Genomic DNA, 16,711 nt, shown 5'->3' with positions numbered 1-16,711 from the left:
GAGGTGTTTTAACTCTAAATCCTAACCATGGAAACAATCTTGCCCAGAAAAAGGTAATCACATCGTGAACATTAAAAAGTTACCTGCGATAGGCACTGGTATGCTAAAAATATGAAACCATTTAGAAAGTCAGATTTTGGGCTTGCACTTACATTTAGACTTTGTTTTCTTAACATCTGTGATGCTATTGCATTGAAATCTTAAGTGGTATATTGACAGATAGTATAACACTGTTTTGCGTTTACTTTATACATGATAGCTTACTTATTTGCTCAAATCTGAACAGAAAACCCAAGGTAATTGCACTCAGGGCTTTCATTTGTTCATGTTGGACAACAACAGACCTAGAAAGGACTGGGAAGAGACTTATTCTAGAACCATCCTCAGGCCATACTTAGTGCAAATTAATTAAAAGCAATCTTTCCTGAGATCCCACACAAAGATGGTGCCCATAGGCTACTGCAGTGTAGAAAAGCTGTAATTTAGATGTCATACAAAATACAGATTTACAGTCATTAAGAAACACACTTGAGGAAAAGTAGGAACCTTTTCTGTGCTTTCAGAAAACAAGGGAAGTGTTTCAAAACTGGGCACTGAATATATTACTCATTCTTGAAAAAGCAATTCAATGGAATCAAAGAGCCAGAAGTAAATTGGTAACAGTCTTTTTGAAAATTAATAAAAAATCAAAGAAGTGCCTGAAATAATTGTCATGATGGCAAGGTTTCAAGAGCTTGAAGGGTCTTTCCAGTTTCATTTCCAGTGTCATGAAATCCTAAAACCTCATAAATAGGTTTTGTGTCAAGCGTATAAATAATTTACTAAGATTATTCATCACTGTTCTTTTTGCTTCTGTCTCTAAAGCTTTCATTCATGTGTCAGATCTCATCTCAGATGTGCTCTGAAATCATCTCTGTATTCCCTGTTCTCCCTGTCTGTGCTTCCCCTGTTCATTTTTTTCTGGTATGGCTCTGATGCCTAAATATTTCCTTTATACAAAACCACAGCTATCTGCCATTCACATCACACACTGACTCCCAACTTGGAGGATTAAAACACACCTTGTGTTTTAGGATACAGAAAGGCATGGTAAGAAACCCCTTCATTCCCTGACCATTTTTAATTGTGAAAGGAAGTATTCACTCAGTCCTGAAAGCTGACCAGTGTTGAGAACCAGGGTATACTCTGAAATGCATACAATTTTTTCAACTGGAACTTTGGTGAACAGAAAAGTCTTATAGGGTGCAAGGAGGCTCATGAAAAATGAAGAAGACAAAGAAAACCTCAGTCTTTTTGAAAAATTTCTTGGTCTGTTGAAAATATTGTATCAAAATTTCATTCAGAATTACTCAAAATGACAAATGCTAATTAAAAAGCCTGGAGACTGGGAAATACAGGTCACTGAAGTTAGGGCAAATTTTCACATGTGTTTCAAAGGGAGCTGGGACTAACCTCAAGTTCCGTTAGCTCTTGTCCATTTCAGCAGAGCTATGATCACAATTGTTTCTGTAAGGATCTTCTTACCTACTGTGCCCTATACGTAATTCTGGGATATTTGTACCTTAATATGCATAGCATTATGTTCTGTCAGAAAAATAAAAGAAACTATAAAAAATAACCAAAGATTTCTTATGCAGCAAAAAAGCCCACCGCACAAATGGATTTGAAAAAATAGATGAACATCCAATTTGTTTCTACTATATCCAAGCCACATTTTCAACTCTTGATTCTGATTGCAAAGCACAAGGTCACCATAGCAGTGATGTGACTCCAGTCAGCAGCAACATATTTAGCTATTATAGAAAGTCCTGACCCCAACTTCAAGCTCTGACACAGTCTTGATCCCTGAAGCTTTCAACCCCAAAGGTAAAAACCTATTTCCAATCTTTCCCTTCAGCCAATTAAACAGATTATTTCAGGAGTCTTTTTGGCTTAAAATGACTACCTAGAGGACATTTTCAGTGTTTGTTTTCTTTTTCTAACTCGATTACCTGTGGAACAAGAGAAGCTGAGACATTGATTGCCTTACAGTCATTTAGAGGAATATCTTTTCAAGATTGTTTTTAAGACATTGGAGTAATGCTTGAATGCTCCTGTGTGTACTGGATTGAATTTATCTGACTGTATTTAACTGCATAGACAGAACAGTACTCGCTGTATATACATATCTATGTATATCACTATATGTATACACATATCTCTATATCACTGTATATGTTACTCATAGGTAATTCGTATGTGACAATGCAGCCATTCTAACTTATATTGTTTATAAATCCTACATAATTACTGTGATCTTGAAAAAAAAATTAGTTTATTAGCCGTATGCTAAATTTGGTGGAGCATTAAGCCATCAATAACAAAGAATAACAGAACTCTAATAACTGAGGAACTTTGTTTTCTGCTATTGCAAGTATTCCTTCATGTTAAAGAGAAAATTCTCCATTTCTGCATATATAGTATCTTTACTGAAAAGTGGGGTGCATGTCACCTAATCCCAAAGGACTGAAACCTAGATGTCAAAGACCATCAGCAAGTTCACTCAGCTTAAGCCCTAGCCATTGTTCTTGGAGGGTTTTTACCTCTTCCCAATAGTATTGAAGGAGGATAAATGAGTAGCTTTAGGCAAGATTCCTGATTCTAGATAGATAATTTTAGATGATTAATCTAAACTCCCCCATAAAGCTTTCCTTAATGATCAATGAAGGCAGTAAAACAGTTTCAGGGAAGTATTCCTCCTACCTCCTTCAGACACCTATTTGAGGACAGTGACTCAATGTACAGGAGCATGTCTCCCCCAGTTATTCTCTACAGGCTAATGAAACACCTAAACAGATTGATTCTTCTACACCTTCAGTTCCCTATGGAGGGTAACTTAAGGTCTGTAAGGACTAAATCCATAGAAGAAGCATGTATGTCCCTCCAACACAAATCATCCCATACTAGCAATATCAGAAATTTAGGCACCCAGTTCTGTTTTACTGAGAGTTAAATGTCTTGCTATGGATTTGGATCCATATGCCTATTACCACAATAAATGCTTTATTAAAGTAAATGTATATCTCAACAATAACCCATCTATGTTTCCATTCTCACTTCCAATCACTAGATCAAACTGCACCCTGTCCACAGAAATGTGAAAAGCTGTTACATGTTTGAAGCAGCAGCAGTTTAGCTCAGCAGGAAAGACTGAGTGCAGCCTTTTCTGTTCCACATCCTTGGTTTCTTGAGACTCTGAACTCTTTAAGACAGGAAAAAAAAAGTCATTTTTACATATTTCAGCACCCACTGTTCCCTGTTCCTTGTCACAATTAAATGGTAATTTTTAATGTCAAGGACTATATTCTGCAAGGCACAAGGTATTATCCAGCAACATACAGCTCCCCGTGGAGCTGATAGGAGGTAAAATATCCAGTTTCACAGAGCAAGTTTTCAGGATTACACTTCTGGTTTATTTTCATATCTGAATAATGATTTTTTTTGCAGAATCCACACTAGAATCTTTTTTTTTTTTTTTTTATCTGACATTATCCTTTGAAATATGAGAGAACTATTTACTCAATACACCCTATGGGTTTCTGGCCTTCTCTGACTGTCTCACTTAGGGTGCAAAGCCTCCCACAAGACCTAGATACATGAAAACCACTGATATTTATAGCACTGACTTTTATCAACATGTAGTTGGATTTCATACATGAGCAATAGTTTGAAGCCAAAAGCTACATAGAGCATGCCATTTGTAGAATTTCTTTTATTATGGTCACAGTCTGCTGCTGTGCATGGCATGATGCACGGCAGCCCACAGATGTGCATGATAAATCGCTCCAGGTTAACTCCACTGCTGACAGCTGCAAGAACAAGTTGTGATTCTATTACATGTTAAAAGCCTAATCCAGATGCTAAAGACGCTTTCCCTGTAGCAGTATAACACTTTAGGTTGACCAGCTTTCCCTAAAAGAAAGGTATCATACATAAGAATAAGTGTATGTGGCAAGGTTTATATAGCAAAGACCTATATCCTATCACTTGCACATAAAACTGTATAAATACAGAGGAAAGAATGAGTTCCAGAGGATAAGAGGTACAGATGTTAAAATGTACATCCTATCTTTCACCTTGTAAAATTGAAGGGTCAAGGTCAGTCTGTAACCATCTAGGCTCTCACTATTATCAGGGGAAGAGAAGAGAACGATTCTGTCTTTCTCAGGACAAGATGAAATGCCTCCCAGTAAGGTGACTATTCCTCCTTTGGCTACCACAGGATTCTGAATCCCAGCCCACACTAAGCATTTAACTGTTAAATGGTTAAAGTTAGAATTAATAAGTCCCTGGGAATCACACACATAGAAAGATTTCCAAACAAACACTTTTCTGAGGCTGAAGACTAGGGGGGGGGGGGAGGATATATAACTGTACTTGTAATTACACTAGCTTTTGCTATCTAGCCCAGGCAGTGTCAGGATTAGAACATGGGGCTTAGAGAGGGATATATGTGCTTGAATTGTGTTTCTGTGCTCATTCATCTTCCCTGATGTTTAATGTTACAATCTCACCTGCTGCCTCCAGTGCATAGCAGACATGATGGCTCATTCTGCTGCTTGGTGATATTATAAGCAGATGCCTCCAGCAGTAAATACATCAGTGGCCTCTCAAAGAGGTAAATGTCTCAAACACATAAGGAAGAACTATTCCTTTTTACTTATCTTCCTTCTTTAGCAAAGTTGCCTTTCTCAGGACAACTGCCACAGAAAGCTGTCCCCTTCTGTCCCTCTAAAGGCATGCTACAGCTGTTCTGATTTAGGGATGCTTTTCTGTCCTTTGGAAACTGCAATTCTAATGAATGGAAATGAAAAGACATTTATTAATAGCACCTCAGGGCCAGAAAAAAAAGATCAATACAAAGAGCCTGGTCAAGCCTCTAACTCAGGATTATTTTTTTCTTTCCTCTCCTCCTACATCCCCATCCCTCTGTTTATAATTCTCTCCTTGTTCTTCTTTCTTTCTACCTGCTCCATGTTACAAGAAAAGTTACCCTGCCTCTGCAGACATCCCTCCCCGGATCCTGCAGGGCAGCTGCAGTGCCATCCAGCTGTGGGCAATAGTTTCAAGAGCCAGCTGTGCGATCCACCGCCCCACCCCCTCCCCGAAATTCCGCCGGGCACTCACCAGCGGGAGCAGCAGCCAGCACAAACTTCGCATCCTCCGCAGCAGCCGCCAGGTCCTCCCCGCTCTCTCTGCTCGCTGTGAAGCTGTCAAAAGCCGAAGCTCGGCCCGCCTCCACCTGCCCAAGACCCGCCTCAGAGAGCCTTGCACCTCCCTTACCGGACACCCCGATCCCTCCCGGGTGACCCCGGCAGTTTCGCGCCCCACGGTACCAAGCTTGCAGCGGAGGGAAGGAGATTCCCAAGCATCCCCCCTTGGGATTTTGGACCCATCACTACGAGCAGCTCCTCTGGTCGCCCACCTGCTGGGAGCTGTAGCAGTTGAAGGTCTTTGAGGGTGTGTTTGGAAGCACACTCTACAAGGAGATATGCTGGGTTCACTGCCCTGCTAATGCAACCATGCTTGTAGCTGGTGGCAGCAGGTTTCAAAGGATCTGGGCTTTAAGTGGGTCTGACAGCGTGGTATTCCCTGGGGACTCTAACAGATGGAGTTTCTGTGTTTTGGCATCCCCCTCCTCTCAGATGGAAAATTTCACGCAGTGACAAAGAATTTCCTACACAACTTGAATAAGGTCTTTCTGGCCCCCATGTTAAAAAGGTGACTCAAATGTAGCTTTATTTCTTGGTGAAATAGTTACAAATTAAAGCTCTTGTTTATGGCTTAGATTATTTTGAGGGGGATGAGAGGAAGGAAAAAAAAATTTCATAATTTTTTTAAATGTCAGGGTCCGTAGGACCAGGTTGGACGAGGCCTTGGGTGATATGGTTTAGTGTGAGGTGTCCCTGCCCATGGCAGGGGGGTTGGAACTTGATGATCTTAAGGTCTTTTCCAACCCTAACTATTCTATGATTTTATGATTCTATGACCTAGGCACCAGTTCTGGGCTTTACCACAGTAAATATTGCACCAATATTTATGACACCAGCTATTTCTGAGCCCGCGATAATAGAAGTTGTGGACATAAAAATAAAGGCATTTTTTCTTGATAAGATTTAAGTGCTATTTCATACCCTGTTTATCATTCATTATTTCTCAATGGTGTTAAACACAGAAGTTCTGTATAGTGAGAAGAAATTCAGAATTCACCTATGTTACCCCAAAACAAGCATCTGATACCATTAGAGGAAATACAGATTTCTGCAGCTTTCTCCATAAATGTATAACTATCATGTAAGTCATGTATCTTTTCTGTTAGCTCCACCTAGATATTTCAGATATACAGGGGCACCTTGAGTGGAATTTCTTACCTATTTTTAAGAAACTAAGTCATGTCAGTGTTATCTATTAATTCATCTCTTTGCACCCTGACAGTCCTGACTACTTCACTTTTTTGTAACAGGAATCTAGACAGCCTGTAAATGTTTGGACAGCTGTGTTAAAATGCTGAAATGTGAGTGTTTTGTATCAGGATGCACCCTACCTTAGTCTTGCAAATCAAAGAAATATGTGTTTAAAATCAAATATTATCCCCCAGGCTCATGCTAGATAGGCAGTCAGTTCTACAACTTGTGCAGAATAAAGAAGGGGACAAAGGGATAGATCAGTGGGATAATATTTGCAACCCAATATCCATTGGGTTGTATTCATTGTAACCCTTTTTTTCTATATGTTTATCTTTCATTAGTGCATAATGTCATCTCATCACTTATCTGTACAGATAAGCCTCAAATGCTACTCCAAAAATCAAGTTTGTTATAAAATAGATTAAAACATTTAAAAAAAAATATTAAAGGCTGATTTTGACTGTTTCCCCATCTGTTATGGATGAGTTAAAGCTGTGGCCAACTTTCACTAGTCAACAAGGTGGTTCTTGTCACGCTGGAATAATTTTTAGGGTACAACTACAAGGCGAGCACCACAGGGTATCAGGCAGTTCCTAATTCTTATGCAAATTAAAATGCAAAGTAGAGGCCTATCAAATACCCCCAAGAAAGGAACAGATTATAATTCCTTCTGAACAGTATTCAACCAAATTTAGTGTAAAAGATCACAGAATAACAGATAAATTTAGGTCAGAAGACACCTATGAACATCTGGCCCCAACTGTCTCCTCACCTCAAAATAGGTCAGATTGCAAAGTCAGGCGATGTTGCTCAGGGATTTGTTTGCTGTGTTTCAAAAAGGTTGATCTCAAGAGTCACAATGTAAACACAAAGATGTAATTAATTTAGTATCTGCATAGCATTCCCATCTACAATGTTTCAGCTGGATTCCATTATTTAAGGCCTCTCAGGTCACTTTCATGAAGTCTTTTTGGTTGTCATAACCAGTCTCCAAGTTTGGAGCAAACCTAAGTGAGAATCATTACTTTTGGTATTATTTTTTTGTATAGTTTCTTGACATGGGTTTTTGTAAGTAGTCCTTAGGAAATGACATTGCTTCTTTGGGCAGATACTGTCTGTCAGTGCTTCCTTCCTTACATATTTTGTCTTCTCTTTCTGCTTTTCCAGTCTTGATCTCCAGCTCATCTGAAAAACAGCCCACATTCCAATCCTTGAGCTTTAAATTAATTATTTTTGTAACAATTCACTCGAGTTAATGTTATAAACCTTGCCTACATTAAAGTATCAGAGTTCCTTAGTCTACTTATATTCTTTCATTAGTTTAAACAGTTCCTTTTGTAAACTATAACCTAATTTAGTCTAAAACCTAATTTCTTTTTATCATATTCATTTACTTTATTCATTCTGCTCTTTCTCTGTATGTACCCAAAGAAGATCCAATAATGAAGTAATTCAGGAAAGTAACCATACTTCTCATAATCTCATGTATGCTCTGATGCATTTTACTACTTTTTGTCACCAAAAGAGCTCCTTACCTGATAAACTGGCTATACCAAAGCTTTTTTTTTCTTCTTTCTTCAGCAATTATAGTATTCCTAATCTAAAATAAGGATCATATGCATTTTCCTGCTGCTCTACAACACCAATGTAGGCTCAGAATATAACTCTGATGTGCATAAAAATGTCCTCTTGTTAACATCAACAAGAAATCAAGACATTGCTACAGTATGAAACTTAATCAATGAAGCAATAGACCTGAGATCCTTCCTATCCCATCATGGATATTCTGAATCAACGTATACCATTTGATGAAAATTACTTGACATTTACTGAGCTTCTTAGAACCTTCGCAGAAGCTAGAAAAAGTTTTTTTGATATCATATGGTACCTGAATAAGGCTTTTCCATAACAGAAGTCTTTTGAAATGCAGCTGTGCTCCCTCTGTGTGCATATACAAGCACCTCTTTAGACAACAAAAGTGTAATGCACTGGCACCACATTGCAATGTGAACCATCAGCCAGAGGATAAAGATGAATCTATTGACATTTCTAAACAATCTTTTGATAAATCTGAAGATGCAAAACAAAAAGCCCTGGAAATCTGGGAAGAAGGCTGCAATTACTGAAAGCACATAATCCAGTAGTTAGATAGAATATGACATTACTGAAAAACATATTGCATCTATAACTGAAAGCAAAACTCCACTGTATTTAAAAAGTTGTATATAGAAAAGATAGAAGCTTTATTCCTGAGGATGATCTCTGTGTGATACTTGAGAGAGTAGGATGAAGGCAGGAAGGTAAAACAGCTGAAGGAAGGCATTGGTTTTGAGACTAAAGAGGTAAGTCATTAAATATCAGAAAACAAGTACTTAGAGATTCATGAGGATAATTTTTCCAATTCATTTTCTTTGTGTACACTCACTGTGTTATCTACTTTCTATTTTGATTAGGTAAAGTTGACTCCTGCTATGATGGGGCTCTGCTCCCCTATGTACACATAGTCTGTTGCTGCTACTTGGCTGACTCTAGGAATGCCATGGAAATATAGGCAGAGTTTGTCACACAGTCATGGACACTTGACTCATATGTATTCAGTCCCATGTGCTTTAACCTGTAAACTTAATTCCACCCAAGCATCTAAGATGCTTTCTAAATTAAAAAATATATTTTATCTGTACCTACCTACCACAAACATACTAATTAGAGTCTTTTAATAAACTCCTTTAATTATTTTAGTATTTCTACTTAAAAAAAAGAAAACCACACAAAACTGTTAGTGATCCCTTCTCTATTTCTTTTGTATCTCATCTCTTGAATAAGAAAGTCATTTTTCGAACCTAAGGAGTTACTTCCCAGTGATACACAATGCAATCTTCATTCCTGTTAATAGTCCTTAAAGAGTTGACAAACCAGCTGTTCCTGCTCTCAGAAATAGTTTTGTGCATTATATTATTCATTTTTTTTCTTGCTTTCCTCTGGCCATTTCAACTTAATTACATTTCTCTTTGTTTTTCAAGATGAGTAGATCAACACTGGTTTTTATTCACTAAAATATGGTTTTAAGACCATAAAATTGCTCCCCTTATGCGGCCAATTAAAGTTCTATGTTTCTTCTAAGTATAGGTTGGGCCTACAAAACCGAAGATATGTAAACATGAGTAACCTATTTTTAAGAGCATAGAAGTTCAATTACTAGTGTATACTGGTGTCTGCTTTTTTTATGTTTAACAGAAATCAGGGCATCTTTTGTCCAGACATTCTCTTTCATTATGCCAATTTCTCCACTGATTGTAGAAGGGGCTAAGACAGACAGTTCACCCTTATAGTAGTACTTGTCTTATCAAATTTCAGGTATTAAGAATGCAAATGTGAACTGATTATTCCATCTTATTTTCATAGTCACAGAAACCATTAAATTCAATTTGACAAAATTTCTCTGAATAATGAGGACTGTCTTCCCACCACTATTTTTTCTAGACAACAACAAAATTCTTGGTGTGTTCCAGTTCTTCCTGTTATTTGACATAATCTTATTAGTGTGTCTTTCTAGTTTCTCAGCTTTGTGGAAACACCATATTGCACTCAGTTCAACACAAAGCTCAGACTAATGGGGAGGACTTTCTGAGAGTCCAAAGCTTACATGAACCCTAGCAGAACAAAATGGTCAAGGGCCCATTCTGTGTTTGCAAGAACAAGTGGTAAAGATGGTTTCTGTCCATATAGCTAGCTTCTATTTCCCCCAGAAAGAGCTCAGCCCCATCCTTAACCATCCATTGAAACAGACTCTGACTGTGCTAGCACTGGAGTTGTGCTCAGGTATCAGCTAGAAGAGTGCTAGGCCAAACACAGTGAGCATTACAGCAAATGTACGTGCTTCTAGTATTCAGCCAAGTAACTCAGACAAATACAACCATGTGTTTTCAGAAGCTGATAAGGTACAAATATATTCACAGAAGTTTTTAATGTCTAGAAGAAACATCACTTGTGGGAGGAGCAATGTGAAGAAGGTGATACATGGGTACGAAGCAACCACCTTATATATGAATTTCATGAGTTGGCCAATTTCTTAATAGTCATAGGATAGCATAAAGAAAAGCCATATAAGATGATGATTAGCTAAACATTGATTATATTTTGATTAACTAAGAATTACACACAAAGATTGCAATATGTAAGCACTTTTTTTTAAATAGAACTCTTATTAGAAAAATAATGAAAAATATCTGAACAGCAATAAATACAAAGACACAACTATGCTATAAATTGAGGCACCATTCTTACGTGATGAATCTATCCCTGATCTTAGAAAGTATGAAGTTCTTCTCAACTTCTTCAATTTTTTGTGGTGTAGATATGTACAGCTAAGCTTCTCATGCCATACTGGTAGTGAAAGAAGAAAAGCAGATGTGCTCAAGTGTCTTGTTTTATGACTTTTTTCATATATTTTTATTTTAACGTTAGACCAATTTGATCCTCTGTGTCATTGTCTATAATGATTATGTGAATCCAACACATAAATGCGTTATGTGATCTACCCCCTGGAGTCTCATTATTCTGAATGCTGGCATTTTTTAAAAGAAGAACTAAGGAAAAAAGAAATCATAACAGAAGCCAAAAGCTTTGCTGTGAGGAAAACCTTGTGTGCTCAACGCCAAGCATTGCAAGGTATGAGTAGGGGGAAATTAGTTGACTGCATTTCTGGGAGTGCAAAATACTATAGCTAAAGATTTATGAGACACAACCCTCAAATGGGACAGAATCAAGTCTTATAGGGATGAAACTTTCATGTATATCTTCCAGCTAAAGTTGTAGTTATCAGAGCACTAGTATTCACCCTAAAAAGTAGCTGCTGTGGGAAAACAGGAGGGCATCAATCTCTAGTATTAAACAGAAAATTTTTCTGGTATCTATGTAAAACATACCAACAACAGCCTACTCCCTTCAATGTACATATTTGGCCTATGTACAGAGAACTATGGAATTTCTCCATTTACATTAATCTTGGAAGTAAGCCGTGTATTAGTTTCCTCTGAAGAGACTCAGTCCCCAGAAATGCCAGTTATGCTTCTGGCCTAAACTACTTTGTGGAAGAACTTCTCTCTCCTTTTCTATGGAGTACATAGGGAGACCTTCCCCTTCTATAACATGTCTGAAGTCTGACAAAATGGATGCTGCAAAGTGTGTTCCTTAAATACTACCCTAAAGAGCACGTGTAAGTAACTGCACAATCTAAGCTACCACACATCTCATGAACAGCAATCCCTTCAGACCCTTAGGAGCTGAAGTGTTTCCTGTTTAATAAATCTGACAGGCTAATAGTGAGAAAGGATCAAATGTAAAATCTATTTAGAAAAACACCATCAAATTTGGCTAAGAAATTGACCTTTATAGGGATACCTTTTTTTTTATTTTCTTCTCTTCTTTATTCCCAGTTCTCTCCATAAGTTTCTTTCTCTTCTCTTTTCCAGTATAAAAGATTACCACTGCCAGAAGAAACTGAATACATGAAAAAAACCCAAATCTTATGCCTGTCAAAGTGTTTTCAAATAACTGCTTTTAGATTTGATGAAAACCATATTTCAAATAACATGTTTAGCTAAAATCACAGCACAAACTAGTAATCAATGAACAGGTCCATTTATTAGTGGCAGAACATATCTTCATGAAAAATCCATGACAAAAATGATATTTAATCCTATTTGGGTTTTACAACTGGGCTTTTATTTCATGTTAAAACTAGTGTGGGGACGCCAGATGCTATACTCTCTGATACCTAAATGCAGGAGTCAAAATCAATCACCCTCAGGAATAGAACAATGAACCAAAGAAGCTTTTTTAACATGCAAAATTTGCGAACTTGCAACAGTTTAACAGATCTGCATCAGTTTAACTAATCTTCAGGAAAACTGTAAAGAATTACATTTGTCACTGTTGTGGCATTCACAAGGAAATTGAAAAGAAATCTTGATTCAACTCAAAGTGAGAGCACTGTTTAAACTTTTGGCAAATCAGTAAGTCAAAATACCATCTGGAGCCAAAATTAAGGCTGTAGTCGTTGTTTAAGTGAGATTTTGTTTTGAGCAAACTCAGCATTTCGGAAGAGTAAATGGTGTATTTTATTGCTATATCTGCTATATTGTTTTTATCATTAAACACTTTTTTTAGTAACTCAACCGTATGACATATTAAGGGTGAGTGTAATTTTAAGTGTTAACTTGAAAATCCCTATTTTAAGAAAACAGTAGTAATGGAATCAGAATTCTACATGAGCTAATTTTGCAAGTCACGTGACATTTGAATTCTAAAACATCAATCATTGCTTGATTTAATAATTCTAGATAATCATGGGGGTTTTTTTTTATCATGTGTACGTGTGGAAAATGCTTTTTTCTTGTTATAGTTTTTTGTAGAGCTTGCTCATTGTTACTCTTATTTTTTTAAAGGCAATTATAGATAGCAGTAATAACACTGTGTGAGAAAAGGTTTCAAAACCATTTTCTTTCCATTAAAAAATTAATGTAATTCAACCATAAGGTGGTTGGTTGGCATTTTTTGAGTGAGAGAGCTGTGCAGTAGTGAGTGTATAGCACAATCATATCTAGAGAATTAAGCTATTTCCTACAGAATTAATTGAATAATGTAAGAAAATTTTTATGGCATATACCCACAAAAATAGCTGAACGAAAAACAAGTCAGCATTAGGATCGATCTACACCCAGCAACTCATGAATAGAAACTAACTCAGCATTAAAATTGGCTTACACCCAGGAGAGCAGAAGTAACAAGCAGTGTATTTTCTCCCAGGGAAAATAATTGTGAAAACTGAAAATAGAAATAAAGTCTATCAAAAATCCTTACAATAATGTTAGTGAAAAAATTCTCTAATGTTGCTCTAGTTTGTAAGGAGAGTCAAGATTTACACACAGGCCAGATAAAATACCATAGGAGGAGGAGGATGAGCTGATAATTATTAGAAAAGACTGAAATCACACATCCTTAACAAATACCTACTTTAAATAGCAGTCAACTGTCATAGGGCCAAATGGGTCAATAGGCCACTGCGCTGTGTTTAAAGTGATCGACTTGTGTAACAAAGGATTAAGCCATTGAACAATCTGGCCCAGAACATTTTTCAGAAGTTGCTGGTCTGCAGACTTTTGGAAGTCAGACAGGTATTTTTGGAAAACACCCATTTTGGATATGTCCCTGCATAGTTGTTTTGTTCTTAAACCTTTACTGAGCTCTCTGCTACAGCCACTGTCAGGGAAAAGAATCGCCTGACCAAGAGGAATCTGTGGACGAAGCACTCTATAGGCAGATAGGAAAAGCCTCACGCTCACAGGCCCTCGTTCTCATGGGTGACTTCAACCACCCTGACATCTGTTGGAATGATGGTACGGCCCAGCACAAGCAATCCAGGAGGTTCCTCGATTGTTTGGAAGACAACTTCCTTCTGCAAGTAATAGAGGAACCAACAAGGAGAGGTGCCATGCTTGACCTTGTGCTCGCCAACAGGGAAGGGCTCATTGGAAATGTGGCACTGCAGGGCAGCCTTGGATGCAGTGACTACGAGATGGTTGAATTTGAGATCCTTAGGACAGTGAGAAGAGCGTGCAGCAAGCTCACTGCCCTAGACTTTAAAAGAGCAGACTTTGGCCTCTTCAGGAACCTGCTTAGTAAGGTTCCATGGGATATAGCCCTAGAGAGCAGGGGGGCTCAAGACTCTTGGTTGGTCTTCAAGGATCACCTGCTACAAGCTCAGGAGTGTTGCTTCCCAACCAGAAGGATGTGCAGCAGGAGGGCCAGGAGACCTTCTTGGATGGATAAGGAGCTCCTGAGGAAAATTCAGATGAAAACAGAGTTTTATAGAAAGTGGAAGCAAGGACAGTCAGCCTGGGAAGAGTACAAGGATGTTGTCTGGGAAGCTAGGGACCAGGTTAGGAAAGCTAAGGCCCAGTTAGAATTAAACTTGGCTAGGGATATTAAGGATAACAGGAAGGGATTCTACAGGTAAATAGCAAATAAAAAACAGATTAGGGAGAATGCAGGCCCCCTCAGGAAGCTCTCGGGTGAACTAGCTACATAGGATTTGGAGAAGGCTGAGGTTCTGAATGACTTCTTTGCCTCGGTCTTCTCTAGCAAAGGCTCTGACCGCACCACCCAAGTCTTGAAAGGCAGACTCAGGGACTGTGAGAATGGAGACCTTGGGCCCACTGTAGGAGAGGAATTAGTTCGAGACCATCTTAAGACTCTGAACGTGCACAAGTGCATGGGTCCTGATGAAATCCATCCGTGGGTCCTGAAGGAGCTGGCAAATGAAGTTGCTAAGGCGCTGGCCATCGTACTTGAAAAATCATGGCAGTCAGGTGAAGTTCCCAACGACTGGAAAAAGGGAAATATAACCCCCATTTTCAAGAAGGGGGAAATGGATGACCCGGGGAGTTACAGACCAGTCAGTCTCACCTCTGTGCCTGGCAAAATCTTGGAGCAGATTCTCCTGGAAGGCATGCTAAGGCACATGAAAAACAACAAGGTGCTTGGTGACAGCCAGCATGGCTTCACTAAGGGGAAATCCTGCCTGACCAATTTGGTGGCCTTCTATGATGGGGCTACAGAACTGATGGACAGGGGTAGAGCAGTTGATGTCATCTACCTGGATTTGTGGAAAGCGTTCGACACTGTCCCACATGACATCCTTGTCTCTAAATTGGAGAGACATCAATTTGATGAAGGGACCACTCGGTGGATAAAGAACTGGCTGGAGGGTCGCACACAAAGAGTTGTGGTCAATGACTCAATGTCCAGCTGGAGACCTGTAACGAGTGGTGTCCCTCAGGGATCGGTGTTGGGACCAGTCTTGTTTAACATCTTCATCGCTGACATGGACAGCGGGATTGAGTGAGCCCTCAGCAAGTTTGCCGATGACACCAAGCTGTGTGGTTCGGTTGATACGCTGGAGGGAAGGAATGCCATCCAGAGGGACCTTGACACACTTCTGAGTTGGGCTGGGGCCAACCTCATGAAGTTTAACCATGACAAGTGCAAGGTCCTACACCTGGGTCGGAGCAATCCCAGGCACAGCTACAGGCTGGGCAGAGAAGAGATTCAGAGCAGCCCTGTGGAGAAGGACTTGGGGGTGCTGGTCGATGAGAAAATGAACATGAGCCGGCAGTGTGCGCTTGCAGCCCAGAAAGCCAACCGTATCCTGGGCTGTATCAAAAGGAGTGTGACCACCAGGTCGAAGGAGGTGATCCTGCCCCTCTACTCTGCTCTCATGAGACCTCACTTGGAGTATTGTGTGCAGTTCTGGTGTCCTCAACGTAAAAAGGACATGGAACCTTTGGAACAAGTCCAGAGGAGGGCCACGAGAATGATCAGGGGACTGAAGCACCTCCCATATGAAGATCGGCTGAGAAAGTTGGGGCTGTTCAGCCTGGAGAACAGAAGGCTGCGGGGAGACCTCATAGCAGCCTTCCAGTATGTGAAGGGGGCCTATAGGGATGCTGGGGATGGACTCTTCATTAGGGACTGTAGTGATAGAACAAGGGGTAATGGTTTAAACTTCAACAGGGGGAGTTTAGATTGGATATAAGGAGGAAATTCTTTCCTGTTAGGGTGGTGAGGCACTGGAATGGGTTGCCCAGGGAGGTTGTGAATGCTCCATCCCTGGCAGTGTTCAAGGCCAGGTTGGACGAGGCCTTGGGTGATATGGTTTAGAGCGAGGTGTCCCTGCCCATGGCAGGGGGTTTGGAACTTGATGATCTTAAGGTCCTTCCCAACCCTAGCTATTCTATGATTCTATGATTCTATGATTCTGATACCTGTGTGCTGCTGGGTACCACAGTTTTTCATTCTCTTAAGCTTTAAACTGAAACAAAAACCCACAACAACCAAAAACCCAATGAATTTTCTCATTATAAATATCTCAGAACTGGGAGATTTATTCCACTGATTATATAAAAGCTCTCTGATCAATAATGTTTTACTATAATGTTTACCATTAAGACACCCTGATTCTTTTTGTCTGAGATATTATGAATATAATAAAACAACATTCCTGTTTACACTTGCTACTAAATTTGAAACTCTTGATGCAAATATTAGCCACCAAATCAAATTAAGTAGAAGCAGAAGGTAGGCGAAGGTTGCACAAAGCAACTCAGGCTTTTCTGCATTGTTAGTTTATTCTTAGAATTGCTTTTGAGGCAGGCACATGAATCCTGAAAAGAAACGTGATTACATTCGTGAGTATAGGTCTGGCC

At 39.2% G+C, this 16,711-nt stretch overlaps 1 protein-coding gene across 1 annotated transcript in view; it reads right to left on the bottom strand.

Annotated features, from left to right (window-relative positions):
• Window positions 1-13,642, bottom strand: part of LOC133212944 (vasoactive intestinal polypeptide receptor 1-like) — a 37,938-nt gene extending 24,296 nt beyond the window's left edge. The window contains exons 1-2 of the mRNA XM_061354815.1: window positions 13,461-13,642; window positions 5,167-5,491 (exon numbers count right to left, since the gene is read on the bottom strand). Coding sequence (XP_061210799.1) covers window positions 5,167-5,491; window positions 13,461-13,642 — 507 coding nt within the window. The remainder of the gene's footprint in view (window positions 1-5,166; window positions 5,492-13,460) is intronic.
• Window positions 13,643-16,711: the final 3,069 nt, after the last annotated feature.

This window comes from Neopsephotus bourkii, unplaced genomic scaffold (assembly GCF_033783945.1).
Source record: "Neopsephotus bourkii isolate Nb327-2 ecotype Australia unplaced genomic scaffold, CSIRO-AGI_Nbou_v1 NB_745, whole genome shotgun sequence".
NCBI classification, from domain to species: domain Eukaryota; kingdom Metazoa; phylum Chordata; class Aves; order Psittaciformes; family Psittacidae; genus Neopsephotus; species Neopsephotus bourkii.
The sequence above is the reverse complement of the archived record's forward strand: the minus strand, read 5'-3'. Positions and strand labels throughout refer to the sequence as shown.